This window comes from Acipenser ruthenus, chromosome 26 (genome assembly GCF_902713425.1).
Source record: "Acipenser ruthenus chromosome 26, fAciRut3.2 maternal haplotype, whole genome shotgun sequence".
In the NCBI taxonomy this organism is placed as follows: Eukaryota; Metazoa; Chordata; class Actinopteri; order Acipenseriformes; family Acipenseridae; genus Acipenser; species Acipenser ruthenus.
Window position 1 is genome coordinate 757,884 of NC_081214.1, and position 19,941 is coordinate 777,824.

At 41.5% G+C, this 19,941-nt stretch overlaps 1 protein-coding gene across 3 annotated transcripts in view; it reads right to left on the bottom strand.

The window, feature by feature from the left end:
- Nucleotides 1–19,941, bottom strand: part of LOC117962445 (seizure protein 6 homolog) — a 129,153-nt gene that overhangs the window by 25,621 nt on the left and 83,591 nt on the right. For all 3 annotated transcript variants that reach the window (XR_004660706.2, XM_034902830.2, XM_034048666.3), the window contains exon 4: nucleotides 14,332–14,524. Coding sequence is in view for 2 of the 3 variants with exons in the window: in XM_034902830.2 (XP_034758721.2) it covers nucleotides 14,332–14,524 (193 nt within the window). In the remaining variant the exon portion in view is untranslated. The remainder of the gene's footprint in view (nucleotides 1–14,331; nucleotides 14,525–19,941) is intronic.

Genomic DNA, 19,941 nt, shown 5'->3' on the forward strand with positions numbered 1-19,941 from the left:
CCAAGCCTAGCTAATGTACGGGTGCGTGACCCAGAGAGAACCATCAAGAAGTCAGTGTGCAAGAACGCAGATTAATTAGCTGGAACACATTGTAGCACATTGTCCCAGCTCTCTCCTCAATTGCATGTTGCCGTGTGGGTTGCATGGTAGCGCTCATTAGTTTTACAGGATGATAAATTAGCCCCACCGCCTACCTAATGGGAACCATAAAATATGTTTCCGAGCCGCAGCGGTGCGAGGCCTTCCCCTCCGAGGCTCCTGTCACAGAAAATGTTTCAAACGCTATGATCCTCTTTATTAACCTGACAATATCAACACCATTTCTAGAAATGGCTTCGCTCCTAGTTTGTGCTTTATCAATGCATTGTTATTAATGTCCTGTACAAGGAGCTGTACCAAGCCCATTTTTACTGCTTTGTTTCAGTATTGAAGGGTTATTACAGTGTAATCACTGTCCCAGACTCACTCAGGGATGGTTTTAAATAAAAATATCAAGGCACAGAACAATGAGTTTCTGCAGGAACTAATTTCACCAACAAAATGAAAGAGCTCTGACAAGTCCGCACGGACACCGCCCCTTCAGCCATTGATTTTATTTCTAGTTTATTACTATCCTCAGAGAGCAGCGGGACCCTGGCCAGCACTCAGGGTTGTTATTCTAACATTATTATCAGTTTCAATTATACTAACACAGAGGAGGGCCCTCTAGGCTGCTTTTATGTGAAGCTGATCCCAAGGGTGTTAAATCACAGTCATTTGAGTTTCACCACGTCGCTGTTTTCTTACAACTTTATTGCTCATAAAAACGCTGTTGTTTTGCTATTCCGCGTAATGGTGCCGTAGCGACTGGAGTCAGGAAATTAGCTTACAGTGGGTCGGCGCGGCGGCAACAGATGCTAATTTGATGTCCTACATTATTTCCTCCCTGAAAGGAAAGCGATGCAATGTATTTGCGATGTTCCAGCCATGTGTATCCCTCTTCTTCTCCCTTCTCCTCCTCTAGATCACGGGCATCGCACCGTAACTAATAACTTAGCAGTAGGTGGTTCAGCTTGATTCTGCCTAGTGAGAGACAGAGATGAGAGGGAGGACTTCTTCATCACTCCCAGAGCAGTTCCATCCCTGTAATGTCATTATGTGATGGCGAGCATATGCACGGCCCATCTAATTTAATGGGTCCTTCCCTGGCCAAATAACTGCAAGGGAATCCAAGTAATTAACCCAGAGAGTTATATAGGCATTAGACTAGCCCCATCAAAAACTCTGCAGGATAATCATGATAATAATATTTACTGACTCTGAGACACTGCTCTACGCTCATGTACTGAACTGTGGACTCCCAGTCTCTGATGGTATTTCAGTATATTCTTGTGGTCTTATAATTGTACCTGGATAGAACAAGGGAGCCAGTATTCTGCACGCAAGCCATCCCTCAAAGCCACCTGCATTATAGATTCCCAAAGCAGTTCAGGACTGTGTTTGGTTTCAATCTATTCATCTGAAGAGAGGGTTCTTCTTCTTCATTGCAGCTGATACTAACTCAGGCTGCCTTCTTCCCGCTGAGCGGTGCTGCCCGCTGGCTCAGTCCACTTTATTCTCTCGTGCCAGCTCACCCTGCGCTTCTCTGCAGGGGTATGCATAGTACAAGAGTGTTTTATTTGTCATGTCTCCTGTTAATTGTAGAGCAGAGAGCCTCTCGTGTGTAGGAGAGATCACACCCGGGGGTGGGGTAGGGCTGCCATCGGCTGATCGAGCCAATCCCACAGTTAAGATATCTTCCAGAATGCTGGTGTGGAAATCAAGCGCCAGGCAGATGAGCTCAAACCCGAGACATTCAGGAAAGCACAGTGTAAAAGCATCCATTGGTTTGCAGCGTTGTAAATGCAACACATTGAATTAAATATGCATGTTAATGCCACTTATTACTCACCTTGTGCATGTCATTCTGTCCATTCCATACAGGATCTGGTCATTCAATAGCATGACCGCTAGACATGCACCAGGGAGTTCCATTTCATTCTTAACCATGCAATCTAAAGGAAGGCTTGTTGCAGAGCAGAGCAGTCACTGGCCCCCTTCTTAGGCAGGCAGTGAGTAGCATTACAGCAGAGTGTGTGCATTCCAGATAGGTACAATCTGCCCGCTAGTCCTTCATTACAAAGTATTTGTAGAGGTCCACACTTATATCTTTAATAGCGTTTATTGAACAGTTGACTATTTCAATTGAGTGTTTAACCCAACCATATAAATATCAATACATCACAGAGACGCGGTAGTAAAGCTCTCCTAGCTTCATTTGTTTTTGAAGTATAGCGCTATTGATCTTTGTTTAAGCGCAATGTTTCACTGGAGCAATGGCGAGAAAGACTTGCAAGTACTGTAAATTAGGCAAGCAGCAGAATAAATCTAACAATTAGGGCTTGGGGTTTGGAACCCTGCGTCTAACTGGATTTGATTCTGTTGGAAGGCTACATTTACTCCCCTGCAAGTCTACTTTCAACTTGCATACCCTTCATTAGGATTTTGTTTGGTAAATCCATGCAAAAGATTTGAATTAATTGAAGCCACCAGTACAATAATTCACAGGCTTTTGCATTGTGATCCATAAATTCTGCTCACTCAAGGAGAACACACTATTGCAAATTCCAGTTCCAGCACTGATCTGCCCGGGGCTACTGTAACCTATTTGTATCTATAACAACTGAGAATCCAGCAGGAAGGCAATAGATATAGAGAGTGGATTTTCAGCAGGGTCATGCTAAACTCATTTACACAAATGAATTGTCTATTAAATCTCATGCATTTTAAATGACCCCGTGAAAAATGCATCTCCTTTTTTTGCTGAGACATCAATTATAAAATAGGGAGAGGGAATTTGTTTGCACTGGACTCATCAGGCCTCATTGTAAATAATAGATTGGCACAGCTCAGGTTACAAGGACACAGGCAGATGGGATGTTTAGCTCAATTTTAGATGAAATTTCATGCCAATTCAGATCTGCCTGCCTGTGCAATGCAAGCAACAGAGCTCAGATCAGACAGAGCTACATAGACTTTCAGATATAACTGAGCAGGAATTAACAACAGTAAAATACAATGAGCCCATTTCAAATACCAAAATTTCAGCCAACCAAAATAATATTAATCAACACTAATTAACTTCCCTTTGACTCTATATAAACGACATTTGAATGTTAATTTAAATTTTACAAAATGTCCAAGGTTTATCATTCTCTGTTCAAAACTTGTATTCCTCAGAATAAGAAAACTCATTTATTTCTTTGTCCTTTGTGCTGCTGTAGCAATTATTATTAAGCACCAAAAATGGTATTAATAGAAAAAGTCATGCTGACATTTATAATTAAGTAAAGCTTTCAGATTTCAGCTTTGAAAGACTGTTACTGAGGCTCTAAGGAAATAACAGTCTATATCATTTCATAAGACTACAAGCTTTACCATTTCCACTGCCTGGATGACACATCAATTAAGAGATGCCACACGAAGGGAAAGTTTTTCTTAATTAGAACTTTAATCATCACTAGTCCCATTAGTTTTATAATGCCTATCATATTACATTTTATTACATAATAGCATCCATGTAAAGTACCCCCGTTATTTCAGATTTGCATGTAATGCTTGCAAATGAAATCTGCTTATAGATATTAGCAAGACTTCATCAGTTTATATAACATCTTGAAAAGAAATACCCATTTCTATTAAACACAGCATGGGCTGCATCAACCATGCAGTAGATTGACAATCATTTTATTTAGATTGGCTCCTCTTACCACTATAGTGCATTATTTTATATTCAACAAGCTCTGCCATATCTTAGGGGTCAAGGCTCGTCTTCATATTAAGAATATAAGAACATAAGAAAGTTTACAAACGAGAGGAGGCCATTCAGCCCAACTTGCTCGTTTGGTTGTTAGTAGCTTATTGACCCCAGAATCTCATCAAGCAGCTTCTTGAAGGATCCCAGGGTGTCAGCTTCAACAACATTACTGGGGAGTTGGTTCTAGACCCTCACAATTCTCTGTGTAAAAAAGTGCCTCCTATTTTCTGTTCTGAATGCCCCTTTATCTAATCTCCATTTGTGACCCCTGGTCCTTGTTTCTTTTTTCAGGTCAAAGAAGTCCCCTGGGTCGACATTGTCTATAACTTTTAGGATTTTGAATGTTTGAATCAGATCGCCGCGTAGTATTAGTTCTTTAGTAGAGATAATAGAGAACTAATACAAAGTATCAATTTATAATGAAATATCACTTATTAGCTATAATAAAATAGCATGTATCTTAACTTTAATTACTTGCCCACATTCATTTAATAATTTAGTTTTTTAATTAGTACTTGATTCCAGAACAGAACATGAAATAATTACTTTGTTTAAATTAAATTAAATTATGTCACTTATATTAAAGTAGAAGAAATTACTGAAATAATTCATTTCGGGCAAGTTCACTTTTTTCAAAATGTAATTAGGTCCTAAGGTCCTAATTAAAAAGATTAAGTAGAACTTTTCTAAATGAAAAGCATTACCCATATACAGCCTTATAGTATTTTTTTTTTTTCAGCGTAAGGTGTATCAATCAATCCTTGAATCTCGATGACTTTCAAGCATTTGGACTAGCAAAAATGATTTATAAATTGTGCAATGAAGAAAGAGCGGCGAGCTGACCGTGTCCTGCTGAAACGGCAGTGATTTTCAATCAGGGCGGTGTGCAATACACTGCTGTGCTTGCTTTCTAACAGTGCTTTGCAGAAGAGCTCTGAGGAGCACAGTTGAAGTAGGTAAGGTGAGCAAAGTGGTGCCTTTCATTCCTGTGAAATTGCCCGATGTGCACAATCATTAAAATGATGCGTATTCTCTGCCATACAAATAATACTTCATATTTATGTAAAAGTAATTGCATTAAGGGAGCTGTAACTGTTACAGCAGCTCCTGTGGCACTCAACACAAGTGATATAGTTTTGTTTTTTTTACAGCTGTATCAGTGATTCTTCACATTGCCCTTTGAGTTGCCTCAAGCCTACCCTGGTCCACAGGGACCGTGTGTTTTTTTTCTTATTCAATACCTGCCTTCTGTTTTACAGTCAGTGCTGAATTGTTTGCTGTTTTGTAATGTAATGTGCATTTTACTAATGGGGATTCAATCCCAGAAGGTGAAAGGCTGCTGCGTTAGCCAGAACTGTAAGTGTCAATAATTCAAATTGGTTATCCATATTGATTTCCTATTGAATTCACACCAAGTCAAACCCTGTTCCAAAATCGCTTTCCCTGCACCCTCAATCGACATGCATTCATAATGAACAGGTTTTAAAGTGTGCAATTCAAATAATTCGTTTAAAACAGGGAAAGGTTTTGCATGGTCTGGTTTCTGTGACAAATGACCGAGCAGTTAGCACGGTTAGCAGATGCTTAGGGGTTAAGCTGAAGTAGGTACAATTGATCCTGGTTTTAATGACTTGGTTTCCTGTTTTCTAATGGCAGGAGACCTCAGAATGCTCTAGGGGTGGTGAAAGGAATGCAGACAAGTTTATTTCTGGGAACCTGTGAAGTGTAGCTTCTTTAAATGCAGGCGACACAGTCGTTGAACTTATAGCCTGAGCTGTCAGAGGATTAGATGTCAGTAAAGAGAATCTCCAACAGGAGGTGTCACAGTCACAAAGCCATCACTCTTGACAGAGCTATCGTCTCTCTCTAATGTGATTTTTACTGAAATTGCCACACTGAATTGTCACTCGTCTGTGACCTGAATAAAACCCCAGTCAAATATATAATGTTTTTAGGGAATTTCAATTATATAGCAAGTATCCTGATGTTTTAAACTGCCCCCCGCTGAGCCCACAGCTGACTGAAATGTCTATGTTCCAAGCTGATCGCATTAGCACACCGGCGATAATGAACTATTGGTTCAGGTTAGCTAATGAGAGACTGAGAGTTTGTGTCAGGTAGCCTCTTCCAGAGCTCCTTAATGACTTGCAGATTCAGAAAGGGATTGGGAATGATTTTCTGTTACTTGACACTCCGGTGCTTCTGAAAATGGGTCCCAGTGGGAAAGGAAACTCAGCCAACGCTCTGCTAATCCATCAGCTTCACAGCTCCTCTTCAATTGAAACTCTGCATTCTGCATTATCCGTTGTCATTATGATGCAAACCCCATTCTTTACATTCAATGCAATTACGCTTATAGACGTCTTCCAGCCTGCAGAGCTTCGTTACAAGCGGTCGGTTGACTTAATCAGCACTCTGTATAAGTGATGATCGCTCTCCGAGAGACCTCTAGAAAATGCGTTGATGTGTTTCTTTAAAGCCTTTAGCTGCTCTATAAATGCACATTGAAAAAAATAAATAAAGCAACAGACTCTGGAAGATGGGTTTGTACTATCAGAACAGAGTACCATTGAGGACCTCTCTCTCTCTCTCTCTCTCTCTCTCTCTCTCTCTCTCTGAAAAACCCAGGAGATGGCCCACAGAATGAATTACCATAGAAAACTGCTCTTTAGAATTTGTATTGGCTTATTTTGGAAAACTTCAAATGAGAAAAGTTCAGACTTGCATAATACAAATCCACAAAGACAAATCAGCGATAGTTGGTGTGCACATGTGTGCATACATGTGTGAAATATAAGAGGTTTTTCAGAATTAAGATCTCAATAGACAAACATTAAGCACTCCATGATGTTTCGACAGCAGTCATTAATTAGTTAATGATCGAATTGAATAGATAATTGATATCCTTGCTTGCATACAGTGTATACACTACAGTGATAATGCCATCAGAAGGAAGCAGACAGGAGAATGGTATATTAGTATTTAATAGCCAGAGATGTAGAGATGACCATGACAAGCTGGCGCTTGTCGTGTGTTAAATGCATACACAGGCTGGTTCTAAAGACACTTGTTCACAGCTATGCACAGAAGACTTGCAAAACCTTCTGGTGTTTCAATTCAAAGGCTATTCCCATTGCAACATCTAACACCCTCTTATTCACAGTAGTCACTTGGGTGTCAATAACATTGCATTTTTTAAATTGGTTTTACCTCCCCAACCCTCGGGAGCGTCAGGATCAATGCATCTTGGCACAGTCAGACACCTGCAATTATTATTATTATTATTATTATTTATTTCTTAGCAGACGCCCTTATCCAGGGCGACTTACAATGGTTACAAGATATCACATTATTTTTACATACAATTACCCATTTATACAGTTGGGTTTTTACTGGAGCAATCTAGGTAAAGTACCTTGCTCAAGGGTACAGCAGCAGTGTCCCCTACCAGGGATTGAACCCACGACCCTCCGGTCAAGAGTCCAGAGCCCTAACCACTACTCCACACTGCTGCCCTGATTGCAATGATTCCCTCACTGTATGACTCGTCCTGCACACCAGGCGGTAGTGCCTGCACTAGGTGAGCCCCTCGGGAACTCACCTCAGTAATAACTGAGTCACTGCTGATAGTGGATCCGGCACTTATACAAACGGTATCCTGTTATGCTTCCAGTATTTCTATTAAAGGCACTCCTGATCGTATAGGGCTATCATTACAGTCTATTTATGTATAGTCTTTCATTCCACATTATACTGTATTTCTATTTGGCTGCAGCACGAGTGTTTTATATGTAGTAACGTCAGAGCATTGCTGTTTAAACATGTAACATTTGCAAGTTCCTAGATGATCTTCATTGCAAGTCACAAGGTGAAAGTGTGAAATTGTCATTATCAGCTAAGGAAGTCAATAAGCAACACAGCCAAGTACTAGGCATAAAACCCCCTGGATTTCAGAACAACCTTTACCTAATGGAAGATAAATACAGCACTAACACTCTTTAAATTACCTTTATCCTTCGGATTGCGTTTGTCAGCTCCCCGGAGGAGATTCACAGTTGTTATAAGCCTCACTCTTTTTCAGACGTGCCTTGGGGTAACTGTTATTTTCACAGATTTAGTCGTCCCCCCCCCCCTCCCCCGTCACCCCCCTGTCAGTCGTTCATTACATTTCTTAAAAAGCATTCCGCCGCACGGATCGTCATCTGCTGTGTTCTCATGAACACACCGTTGCAGGAGCGGGACGTTTGCACTGTTGTTGTTTTGGTTGTTTTCTTTGTTTTTAATGAAAGCAGATCAGATGGGAAGCCTGTAGACTCGACTGAGACCCGATACAGAGTAGCAAACGTGCAGTGGCTTCAATAGCCAGCTTTGTGAGCTGCAAGCTGAAGAGATGCGAGAGGGGCTCTAAACAAGCACCCTGCCAGATGTTCATTTACTAAACTTGATGTGCTGTAGCTACAGCATGCTCTAATCATGATGTGCTGTAGCTACAGCATGCTCTAATCATGATGTGCTGTAGCTACAGCATGCTCTAATCATGATGTGCTGTAGCTACAGCATGCTCTAATCATGATGTGCTGTAGCTACAGCATGCTCTAATCATGGTGTGCTGTAGCTACAGCATGTTCTAATCACGTCCCGTGGCAGGCATCTGAATCTTTATAGCTTCCAGGGGCAATCCTGCTGGCGAATAACTGGCAACGGATCCAGAAACATCATCCTTTTAATGTACAGTAAGTGAAAATGCTAGCTGGAGTTTGGTAAGATTTTGTTTTTTTTAAGGACGATAATCAGATCACGAGACATTATAGAAACAAAGTGGATATGATTATGCAACAGTTCCAACTTCCTAACATGGAACTTGTTTTGGTGGTGTATTGGTGAACGTGCTCCTAATCCATACTTAACATCCATCCACACATGTCAAAGGAAATCCTCCTTCGAACCCTCCCTGCTAAATGTTCTGAAGAGGAGCCTCAGTGAAATCAATAGGTCTCCAGCAGGCGAGGCTTCCACCCTGGAGAGCTGATATTGAGGATGACACCGGCGGGGACATGAACAGATGCTTCTGTCATGAGTGCGCAGTGATCGTGAGTGACAGTGACACTCCACCACAGAGACAGGCGACTTGTCTCTGCCATCGTTCAGCTTCCGACCGACTTTCAGCTATTTCTTCACTTTGTTCAGGAGCCACCAAGCCTCTTTTACTGCTCCTGCGTCGGCTATAAGGGTTTGCAGCGCTGAAAGAGTTACAGGGATGCTTTATATTTCATTTGTTATCTGTTACATAGTCCGCTGTGTGTGCTCTCTTTCATTCTCTATTGCTGTTCCTGTTTAGATTGTATCAAGCTTACTAACTATTCCAGCAAAAACATCCTTTTTCAACCACCGAGAAAGATTCTAGAAGCTGGTTTGAAGTGCGAAACTGATCTTGTATAGAGATTTTTCATTTGCTAACTCAAAGTTGACACACCTGCACAGGGGATAGAAATGACAGTTGCACACCTCTAGTGGTCATTTCTAAAACTTCAGAAATTCTTTCCGGAAGAAGCCATCGCGTTTAAAGGTTTATTGTTTCTTGGGAATTCAGGGAGTAGCTTTTAAAGTGTCCTACATTTGTCCTTATTTTTTTTCATGATGTTTATTTTTTGGTATTTGTTTTTTTTACAGTGATTCTCATTTTAATTTGACAATAACATTATCAGAGCAAATCTCATCTTCGAAAACCTGCTGGTTAAAAGCAATTCCCATGCAATTACTGTTTTTATTGTTTACCATAATGAAGGAGTTAACCTCATAATAATGTGATATTGATTGCTGGCAAGGTAGATTAGGATAATTGAAGCTAATTAAATCTCACGGCTTCACAGCGCTGTACTGTACTGTGCAAAGGACAGGATTACAAATAGACTTCTCTTGAAACAAATTGTGTTTTTGAGTATTTAGTAAGCAACGAAAGAAAGAAATTTGACCTGATTATATCAAAGTTGGGTGTAAAGGAGACCAGACCCAACTTTCTCGCGCCTGCAGAGACTCTGGTAATGGAGCGATCGATCCCCTGTTTCTGTGACACAGCGGGATGGAAAGGTAGCAGGAGGCTGTCCTTGATTCACACTGAGGTTCAACACATTTCCAAAGGGTTTCAACCTCCTATCATTCTCCATTACTTCTAAAGCTTCGGCTGGGATAGTCTTCCGAGTGCCTTTCTTCCACCTGGCTCAGCTCACTGATACAATGTGGAAAAGAATCCTTGAGCAACATTGCACTGAAAATCAAAACTGATACCTGGTGCCTCGAAAGAATGACAAATCAATGAAAGACGCCCTGTTTCCTAGACTGCTTAGAGGAGATACCTAACGCAGCGCAGTTTGTCTTGCTGAGGACCAGGAAGCACTTTTTGTATACCAATTGACATTGACAAATAGTTTCTCCGACAAAATTCTTTCTTGACTAACTGTAGCGGGCCTTGCATGCTAAATCATACGGGACTACGGTATTTCTATGGATGCCAAGAGCTGGAGCAGTCCTACAGTATTGCTTTCGCATTTCATCCCATCTCAGCACAGAAGCTATTACAGAGATGAAAGAGCTGGAGAGACAGGAGGGTTTCTTGCGAACCAACAAAGGGGGTTTTAATGGATTGCTATTCAGCTAATCACAAACTCATATTGCACCACAGCGACTCTCTGGCCCTGCTGTATATTATAAGCATTTCAATGTCTTCTCAGGGAGTAATTTGCATTAGTTATCAGCTACCCCACATTTCTTTCACATACAGACAGGGGTCTCTTCAGTGTTTTGTCCCAGGAATATATTTGATCTGTTGTATGGAAAGATATAGCTACTGTACATATGACCAACTTTACTCAACGGATCCATTTCATCAAAGCCAAATGTTAAAAAATGGTTTTGCTCCCAAATCACAATGAAAGAGGCATTTGATAACACATCTCTACACTACAGCATAGCGTTGTCATTCCTGGATCTCTATACGGGTCATGTTGAAGACTTTAACTGACGTGTTGCAGCTATGAAGTGGCATGGGAGGGGATTACAGATGTACGTGAGGCAATCTCAATGGAAGCGGTCAGTTCTTTGCTGCCCTCTAACCACAAGTTCTTTCTCCCCCACACAGAGACAGATAGGAGTTATCTACTGCATGTAGCCATCACACCTCGGAGCCTGATTATGTCAGCTCTCAGATGCTAATCAAGGCTGGGCCCAGTCAGCACAGCTCAGTACTTGAAAGGAAAATCAGATTCTGTAAGAAGTGGCGTTGGCATCTCAGAAAAGCCGCGGTAGAAAAATGCTTGTGCCATCAAGATACATTTAAGTGATATTATATTTCCTATGAAATAAGACACAATATATATGTTATACTGCCATCCTTAACGCAAGCTCATAAAGAACTGCTGCTCTGGTTGAATGAGCCCTGCTGGGGCCAGAACCCGTTTTAACTGCAAGATTGCAAATGTGTTCCATACACCACGCAATTTCTTTAGCAATAACAGTTGCAATAACAGTTTATACGCCATGAAAGAGTATCAATCATCAGATGGACTTCCCTTGATCAACATCATTAAACACTGCTAAAGCCTGCATGTATTTTATCAATGAAAGAACATTTCCATGTATTTTCACAATATTTACAATGCAATAGCTTGAACCATTGGTAGTTACCCTGTTATTACAATGTAATTACATGCACATTGATGCTGTACAGTTAGGTGTAGCCCTATTGCACATATAAACCGTTCCACAGCAGGACTGAGTACTAGGCTGATACTACAAGCCTCTCTCTCTACGAATACCAGCCGCCTTGCTGTCAACTCAAGAAGCCTGGTAATTAGCGAAGACCTTCAGTCCTCCCAGGAACAGGTAGACTTTTTTTTAGCTCTCCCTTTGCATCGTTTATCATGTATCCTGTACGTGAGCATTCCAATCTCTCGGAGCCAAAACGCTCCCACTCCTACCGTCAACATCAGCCGCTTCCTAATGAGCTACACAGGGAATAGTGATCAAAGGACAAGACGAGGCTCCTTTGCAAAGAGATTCGGGTTTGTTTCTGAACCACTCTTGACAGCTAAACACCTGGATCTCTGGCAAGTCCCACGTTAGCAATGAAAACATTCGCTTTGGCTCAACATGTGTGTGCTCCGGTAGTTAAAAACCAGTCCATCAAGATATAAAGAATCTGCTTGCTGTGGCAACCAGTCCCTTTAGTGGGGCATTCCGTACCCTGTACACATGCTGTTTATGTCCAGATGGACTGGTTTACAGCGAGTGTAACTTTCATCTCTAGTTCTGGAGTTCATAAAGTTAGCTTAAACCCTTCAACGCCCACAAGGAGTAATATATAAATACTTAATCGACACTTTGTGGATGCTTAACAGAGTATGTGAAATATACCGACAAGGCATCGTGGAGCACTTTATAAACTGCAAAAAACAACGTTTGCAGAGACTTTATTATTGGGGGTACAGCGGGGTTCAACGTTTTGCTTTGAGTTCTGAAATAAAAGTTATCTTAAAAGTTTGGTTTTTGCTATTGTAGCAAACGTACTTGAACTCCATAAAGCCGGCACTCAAATTAAAGAGACACAGCAGGTCCCCAGCCTGGATAAAAGGATGAGAGAAACCTGGAGATGAGTGACCTGCGACAACCCGGCCCTGCCATAAAACATCCGCTAAATCAGTGAGACTGTGAGTCCTGCTGGATACTCACTCAAGAGTCTTTAAGAGTGAGCGGACGCGGTTCCAGTTACTATATAAACGTGGTAATAAAACCCTATTAGGTCCCTGCGTGTCATACTGAATATTTTAGTTTTAATGCATACTTGCATATTCTGTTGCTATTACTTGCAATTACTCCTCCACATTTTCTCTGCAGTGATAAATACACAGACGATAACTCATGAAAAATCATGACATAATGAATAGATTTTATTGTCATCTAGGGGTGACTGTGATAACAATAAAGCCTAAAGGTGCCCTGGAGTAGAGCCTGATTTGAACGATACAGGGCTAATAATGTATCTGCAAGGCTGTATCTGTAACACTGCAAACAAGATGAGGTAGCCTTTACATTACATGATAATAATACATAGACATCAAACCACACGAGTGGTGTATATTTAAAAAGACCACATTTACTAAAGATTGCAGCAATATTCCTGAAAACCTGCTCTCGTCTGTGCCAAGAAATATCAGTAATATACCAGACTGTCTCAAAACAAGAAAAGACAAGTCAAATAAAAAAACACATTTTCCTTAGGCTTCTTTTTATTGTGAAGTTTTTAAACCATTCCGAGTCGCTGCTGGGTAATACTGCATGTAGGTCAGTGAGATGCATGGCTCAGCATGCTTGGCAGCAATGACCAAACCTCATGCCATTATCCAGCAGTGAGGCCACTGAACCCAGGCTAAAGGTTCTGAAGATATGCAGAGTGCTGTCGAATGGAACGCCTTGTCAAATTACTATGCTGGGGGCATGGATCGCACTCAAAAGCTGGCGGAGTGTGAGTGTGTGAGTGCATGTGCGTGTGTGTGCGTGTGTGTGTGTGTGTATGTGTGTGTGTGTGTGTGTGTGCGTGTGTGTGTGTGCGTGTGCGGGGGGGGGGCGTAGGGGTTGGGGGGTTGGGGTGTAGAGACTGCATAGAGCCCAAAGGGAGGCTTAATTATTGCTCTCCCCTCGCGTAAGCAAAAGACAGTTCGACAACACAATTTTTCTTATCCCTAAACAATGCCATTTAAGAGAATGTGGAAATATGGCTTTATAGCAGCACGAGGTTGAAACAGAGGGTTTGGAATGGCCTGGTCCAACAATCAGTTCAGTTCGTCTTTTTGTACTGAAACAATCTAAACGGCAGCTGTCCATCACAAGCTGCTTTGCAATGCAGACCCATCTGGGATCCTTATTAATTGCCTGGATTCGATTTGTTGTGGAGATGGATCATTCACGTTTCCCCTGACTCTTGGAACGTAAGCAGTAATGCTAGTTTGATAGATAGCCTCGGTAATTAAAAACCCTCGTCGAAGAGTGACAGAATGAAAAAGCATCAGGATTCTTGGATTCGTTATTTTGAAAAGTTGTAGCCCGAGCAATTCGTGTTACAGTTTAGCGCTGTCAATCACCGGGGAGAAATGAATAACGGGGCTGCTGTGTACTGAAATGCATGTAAACAGAACAACAAATCAGTCCCTTTGTCTTGCTGACCGTGACCTTGACAGAGATTACTGTGCCGTGGTAAACATGCATAACAATTTAGCAGCTTGCCATGTCTTCCCATGCTTTTACCATGCTTTACCATGCTGCCACTGTGCTTTACCACATTGTCCTTTTACCATGGACTGGTACAGGTTTCTCATACAAGCTTGAAAGGAAATCTTTGTATCAACCACACTGCCTTCTTTTGAAAAATGAAGTAATGCAAGCTCCGGCTGCAGAAAGCCTTGCTGCCTGGCCTGTGTAACCGTGCTGGTGTACAGAAGCAGTACCTTGGTATTGAAAGTGAAAGGACCCAGCGTGGGGGAGCTGGAAGCTCTGGAAGCAGACTGCCACTTGGTTGCTCCAGCTCCGCACCACTAGCCCCTTCATCAGGATGGACTCGTTGGCCAGGACGGCCGGCTCCTGCCCTCCCAGGTCCTCCAGAGTGACCGTCTCCCCTTCCAGCAAGCTCACGTTCAGGACCTGTGGAGAGGTAATGACAGGGCGGTCAGCTCCCTGTATTCTGCTCCTGTCGAAGCCCCCGGCCGTGATGACCCACTAATAATCACATGATGGTACCCCTGTCATGAATCTTGTGCGTCAAATCCCCTTGATATTGTATTACATGATATAAATAATCTTTCCCCCTTTAGAACCGCTTACATTCATATACCTTTATTTATATTGACATTCTTATTCTGTGTTCTAGGGAAGGATGCAGTCTGATCAAATTAGATGCCATTTCAGTCAATCAGGTAAACAGACGTCAAGCTGCCCCTGGAAGACAACAGAAAGGAATACACCCGGCGTTCGTTTTGTTTTTCTATTAATCACCTGCTAAACAGTTACCCCAGCCGAACGCTCTGCGCCAATTCAGCAAAACGCTTTTGACATGCTGTTAAATTTGCATCGCCGTAATTCATGTTGTCACGCTTCGCCTGATTTGTGGTATTAATTCAGATGACAGTCCCCATCATCCCGGGTTCAATTTACATCCCAGGCAGTTCTCTCAATGTCTGCCTAAAGAAACAAGACACTTGAGGAACGCACTCACTCCTCCTGTGAGATTGCCCCAGATAAACTAGAAGCACCAAAAGGTTTTTTTTTTTTAAGGAAAACATTGCACAGGGAGCACACATTTACTAGTGTATCCTTTCACCTTGTTTTAATTGTGCAATGCAATGAAACGGATACGACAAGTCTCCCCACTCGCTCCTATTAAAGCTGCCTCAGACCACATATTTCAATAGACCAATCAGCAGCATTCCTGATATATCCCCAGTCTCCATCCCAGTGACGTTTAGAACTCTCGATCCATGGGTCCAAGGGTTTTGTTTTTTTACAGGAATGTGTCTGAACCAAAATAGGAGTGTCATATTAAGTGAAAATGTTCTTTTTAATTTTATTTATTTATTCTCCTATTCAATTAGACATTTCCATGTGTGTTTTTTCATGTTTTTTAAAATTAAAAAAAAATGGCAATTTCCGGGCTTAAAATGAACATGGAGACACTAGCGATCCTGTGCTATGAAACCGTCTCCTACATGACAATGACCTCGATTGAGGTCCGCGAGCCCCACAGTGCTTTATTAACGCTGGATATGGAGGGATGACACATGTTCAAGATAAAGATTATTACCAGGAGCGATTGAACGAGACGCATGCTTATTTGTTTTAAAAGCAAGCTTCATGTGGTAGCACGTCTTGTGTCACCCAGATAGCGTGATTAATGTCTAGCTGTTTCCACGATCAATACATTCATCCCAGTCAGCATAAAACAGCAGGGCTCTGGGTGGATCTTGCAATGTCATGTAAGCTTATAAGACCTTGATGGCAGTTTAAAAGACACGGCCTGTAAGAAGAATTAAAACATGTGGTATTAGTGGATATGTGCATTTTTTCATTTGCTCTGAATTAACTTTTCTTTTTTATTAAAAAAAGCACCTGTAGATCGAGAGGAGCATGCAAGCAATATAATTGTCTTTATCGTAATTAGATTTATATTTACACAATATAATAAAACGCGATGCAACCTTAAAACGCATACAAAAATCAATCTGTAATTCAAGACAGCATAGCACGGGGGGGGCAGCCCTGGTCCTGGAGAGCCGCAGGGTCTTCTGGTTCTCAATCACTTTATTAATTAGTCAACACTAATATTTTTTCCAGGTCTTTAATAATTGATGATTTAAAGATACCCAGAACACCTGCAGGATTGTGGCTCTCCAGGACCAGGGTTGGCCACCCCTGCTGTAGTATTATTTTTCACAGAAGAGCACTCTGTTATCCTGCTTCCCTAAAACCCTGGCCTGGCTTTGATTCCAATACCCCTACAGATGCGGGACACCACTGGAAACACGGGATCTCATTCAATCATATGAAGAGATCTACAACCTCCAATGATCTTTACTGCAAGCCAAAAGCCGTGCAGATTAACCTGATTGCTTGTGCAATGCGTTGTCCTGTTCCCCATGGGCAGTAGAAGGAGTCTGGACAGATGAATGAATGGACGAAACCAAGGAATCTGATGACGAATCACTGCTTAAAAATGCATCTAAATCTCAAATGGTTTATAGTTTGAGAAGCAATAAGAGTAAGTGGGTTATCGTCATTGCTACATAGTTTGATTAAATGCTTATCATTTAGCACCACAAAATATATTCGGTACAATTCTAAATGACAGCTTGCCTGGAGTATAGTCATGGATTCATTGCTGCATACACACTGTACAGATAAAACTGGACAGTCAACAAGATCTACTTTCTGATAAACTGCAGTGTACAGGAAGAATGTATTGAACAGCCAGACCATTACATTTCAATGTAAAAATGAACATCCTAAACGGCCTGTTGAAAAAAGGGTTTAGCTCAGAATTGTTATCTTAAAAAGGTGACATTTATTCCATGGATAATCCGTCTGAGCTGTAATCCAAAGTAAATGGTTATTTTTTAAATGTAATCACGTTAGATAGGGCGCACTGAATTTAGGAGGATATTCGTAATGTTTCAAACTTAGCTCCTGAACCGATAATCTAATCTAAGACTGGCAGACTTTACACTTGACATGTTTCAAATGAATTAAGAAAACCAGCTTCCGCTGTTTGCCTTTCCAGACGTGCGACTAAACCTTCTCTTAAACAACCAGAACTAAAATAAAAATAAAATAAAAATAGAAATAAAACAACGATTTTGTATTTCAGGATATTTAAATATGTAGATAAAGCTGACATTTCTTACCCACAGGGGTTGGTTGGTTCAGCTGAAAGTTTTGGAACCAGTGCTTTACAAATGCAGGGTTTAATATAGCCTGCTTGTGTGTAATAAAGTCAGGAATGCATTTCAGTCTCTGGATGGGAGAAACCCTTCAATGCAAGGTAGACAGTGACTTGTTTATCAGCGCAGCTCTTGTACACACTCAACATTCAAGGCTTTAATAGGCTGCTTATTGACAGTCTGTGAAGGATATGCCTATAAGAAATAGAGAAAATAATGGCCCAATGAAGCACCCCTGAGAATGTCTTTCTACACAGAAGAGAAGGCAGATTTGGAAAATAATTGAGGTCAATTTGTGGTTGCACGTGCAATAGCTCAGGAGAGGTTAGCACACTCCTTTTAATAGAAGTAAATTGCAGTCTAACAGCATGTCATAGGAGCTCCAGCAACAAGAGGCTTGATCAGTGTGAATAGCAGCTGAAAGTGTGTATTACGTCTAATCATTAACACTTGTTCATGTAGTGATGCTGCTGTACCTTGGAAATGGAATGAAAAGCAGAATCACTGGGATGATTCCTGAGAAAGGCCTGTATCAAGTGTTTGAAATCTAAACTATGATATTCATTGGACTGAAATAAAAGAATCCATAAAGAATCTTTCAGTGTAAATTAAAGGATTGCATTGATCGGAAATGTAAAACGCTCCTCTGGTTCAGTGTTCTTGAGAGTCAACACAATCAATATGTGGCTTCACTTTGCCTCCTTCACACATAAGATTTTGCAATTCAGAAATGATGCACCTTCAAGCTGAAGTTTTCCAGATATCCGTGGAAACTATGAGGAGATTCCAATTCCGTTGTAATGTATAGGGGCAAACTGCTCAGAAAGCAGGGAGTAGGGAGTAACAGAGAGGAGCCATTTCTGCATCTTTGTTGAAACGTGCAGCTTTAACAATTTGCAGGCTTTCGACAGAGTCGTGTGTTGAAGACACCCTTAACAATCTTCACAACCACTAATACAGTACAGAAGAGTTTCCTTGTGAAAGCTGTAACACGAGCACAGTGTATCTAAAGGGTTAATGTGGGTCTCGGAGCTGGAGCTCTAAGCAGGACATGAAGAGAGCAGCCAGGTCAATGTTCAGGGCGTTCCACCTGGATTCCAAATGCACTGCTCTTGTCTTTGCAGTGCGCTGTATTTCTGAACTGTGGCATGGGACCGGTGTTACTAATACACTTGAAGCCTGACCATATAAAACGCATGAAAACTGTTTTCGGCAAAGTGCAAAAAGCTAAATGCAGAGGTCAGCCCCCTTAGCCTGCACAACATGACTGTGTTTAGTGCAGTAAAGACTGATGGAGATGCGGACATGGCCAGCTCTGTCAGCTTTGATCTTCGCAAAACAAAAAGCAAAACATCTTCTGACAACAGTGGGAAGCAAGCAGAGAGCTGGAGCCGAGATGAAAGGTTAGGGGTCAGAGAGAGCTTGACTGGCCTGAGCTCGCTGTTTAAATAGCCCTTGGAGGCCAACATACCACTGCAAAGCTGTGAAAACGAGGCTTATATGGTAATATTATCTCTGAGAAAAGTTTGCTGTGCATTTCCTTGCTTTAGCACTGCAAGCTTTCGCTGTGCTTTGTAACATTTGCTTTGCTTTTACCAGTGTACTGCAATAAAGTAGTGGTTAGGGCTCTGGACTCTTGACCGGAGGGTTGTGGGTTCAATCCCCAGTGGGGGACACTGCTGTTGTACCCTTGAGCAAGGTACTTTACCTAGATTGCTCCAGTAAAAACCCAACTGTATAAATGGGTAATTGTATGTAAAATAATGTGATATCTGTATAATGTGAAATAATGTATAATGTGATATCTTGTAACAATTGTAAGTCGCCCTGGATAAGGACGTCTGCTAAGAAATAAATAAAATAAATAATATGGGTTCCTAAGCAGCTGTTCCAGTTACAGAAAGCATATTACAAGCACGTGCTTACTGACTGAGTTGCGCACATTATGTCACAGCTCAAATTATTAGGCTAAACTTGTATAGCAGTTGAGCATGAAGTTAGAAATTCATAATGTTTAAATATGGCAATCCCCATTGCAAACCTTTTAACTGTATAACAACACCGTTGAAGGTCCCTGTCTGATCTATTGTGCTGTTCTCTGAATTCACAAATGTGACATATAGGGGTCTTTGCCTTGAACTCCATGCACTGCTGCGTGTTCAGAATTCAGAACCTCGCGGATTGAAATGAAATAAATAGATTTCATTTATTAATAAAATACGGAACGCTTCCCTAATTAACTAGACCGCTGCTTGCAGAAGAAGAGGGCCGTTGGGAAATTGGAAGTGTGTAAGACAGAGTTTTGACTACTAATTAAAGATAGTAATTAAGAAGGAATGAAGTAAATGATGTAGCACCAGAAGCATCTGTTCTAGCAGGAGATCTGGGATCCTAAGAGAGATTGCTCTGAAGCAGCTAGCTGATGCACCAGCATCAATGTTGAGGTCACTAGAGGTAAATGCCAAGCTGCTAAATATAAGAGGCTCTGTATCACTCATGCTGCCACAGAGGAGTCGCATTGCAGGTGCTCCTCCTCGTACTCCTGAAATCCATTCCTGTGAACCACTTAGTGTGTGTCAAGTGACGAAATCCCTCAGAACAGGGACACAACAGGAACATCTGCTGGGT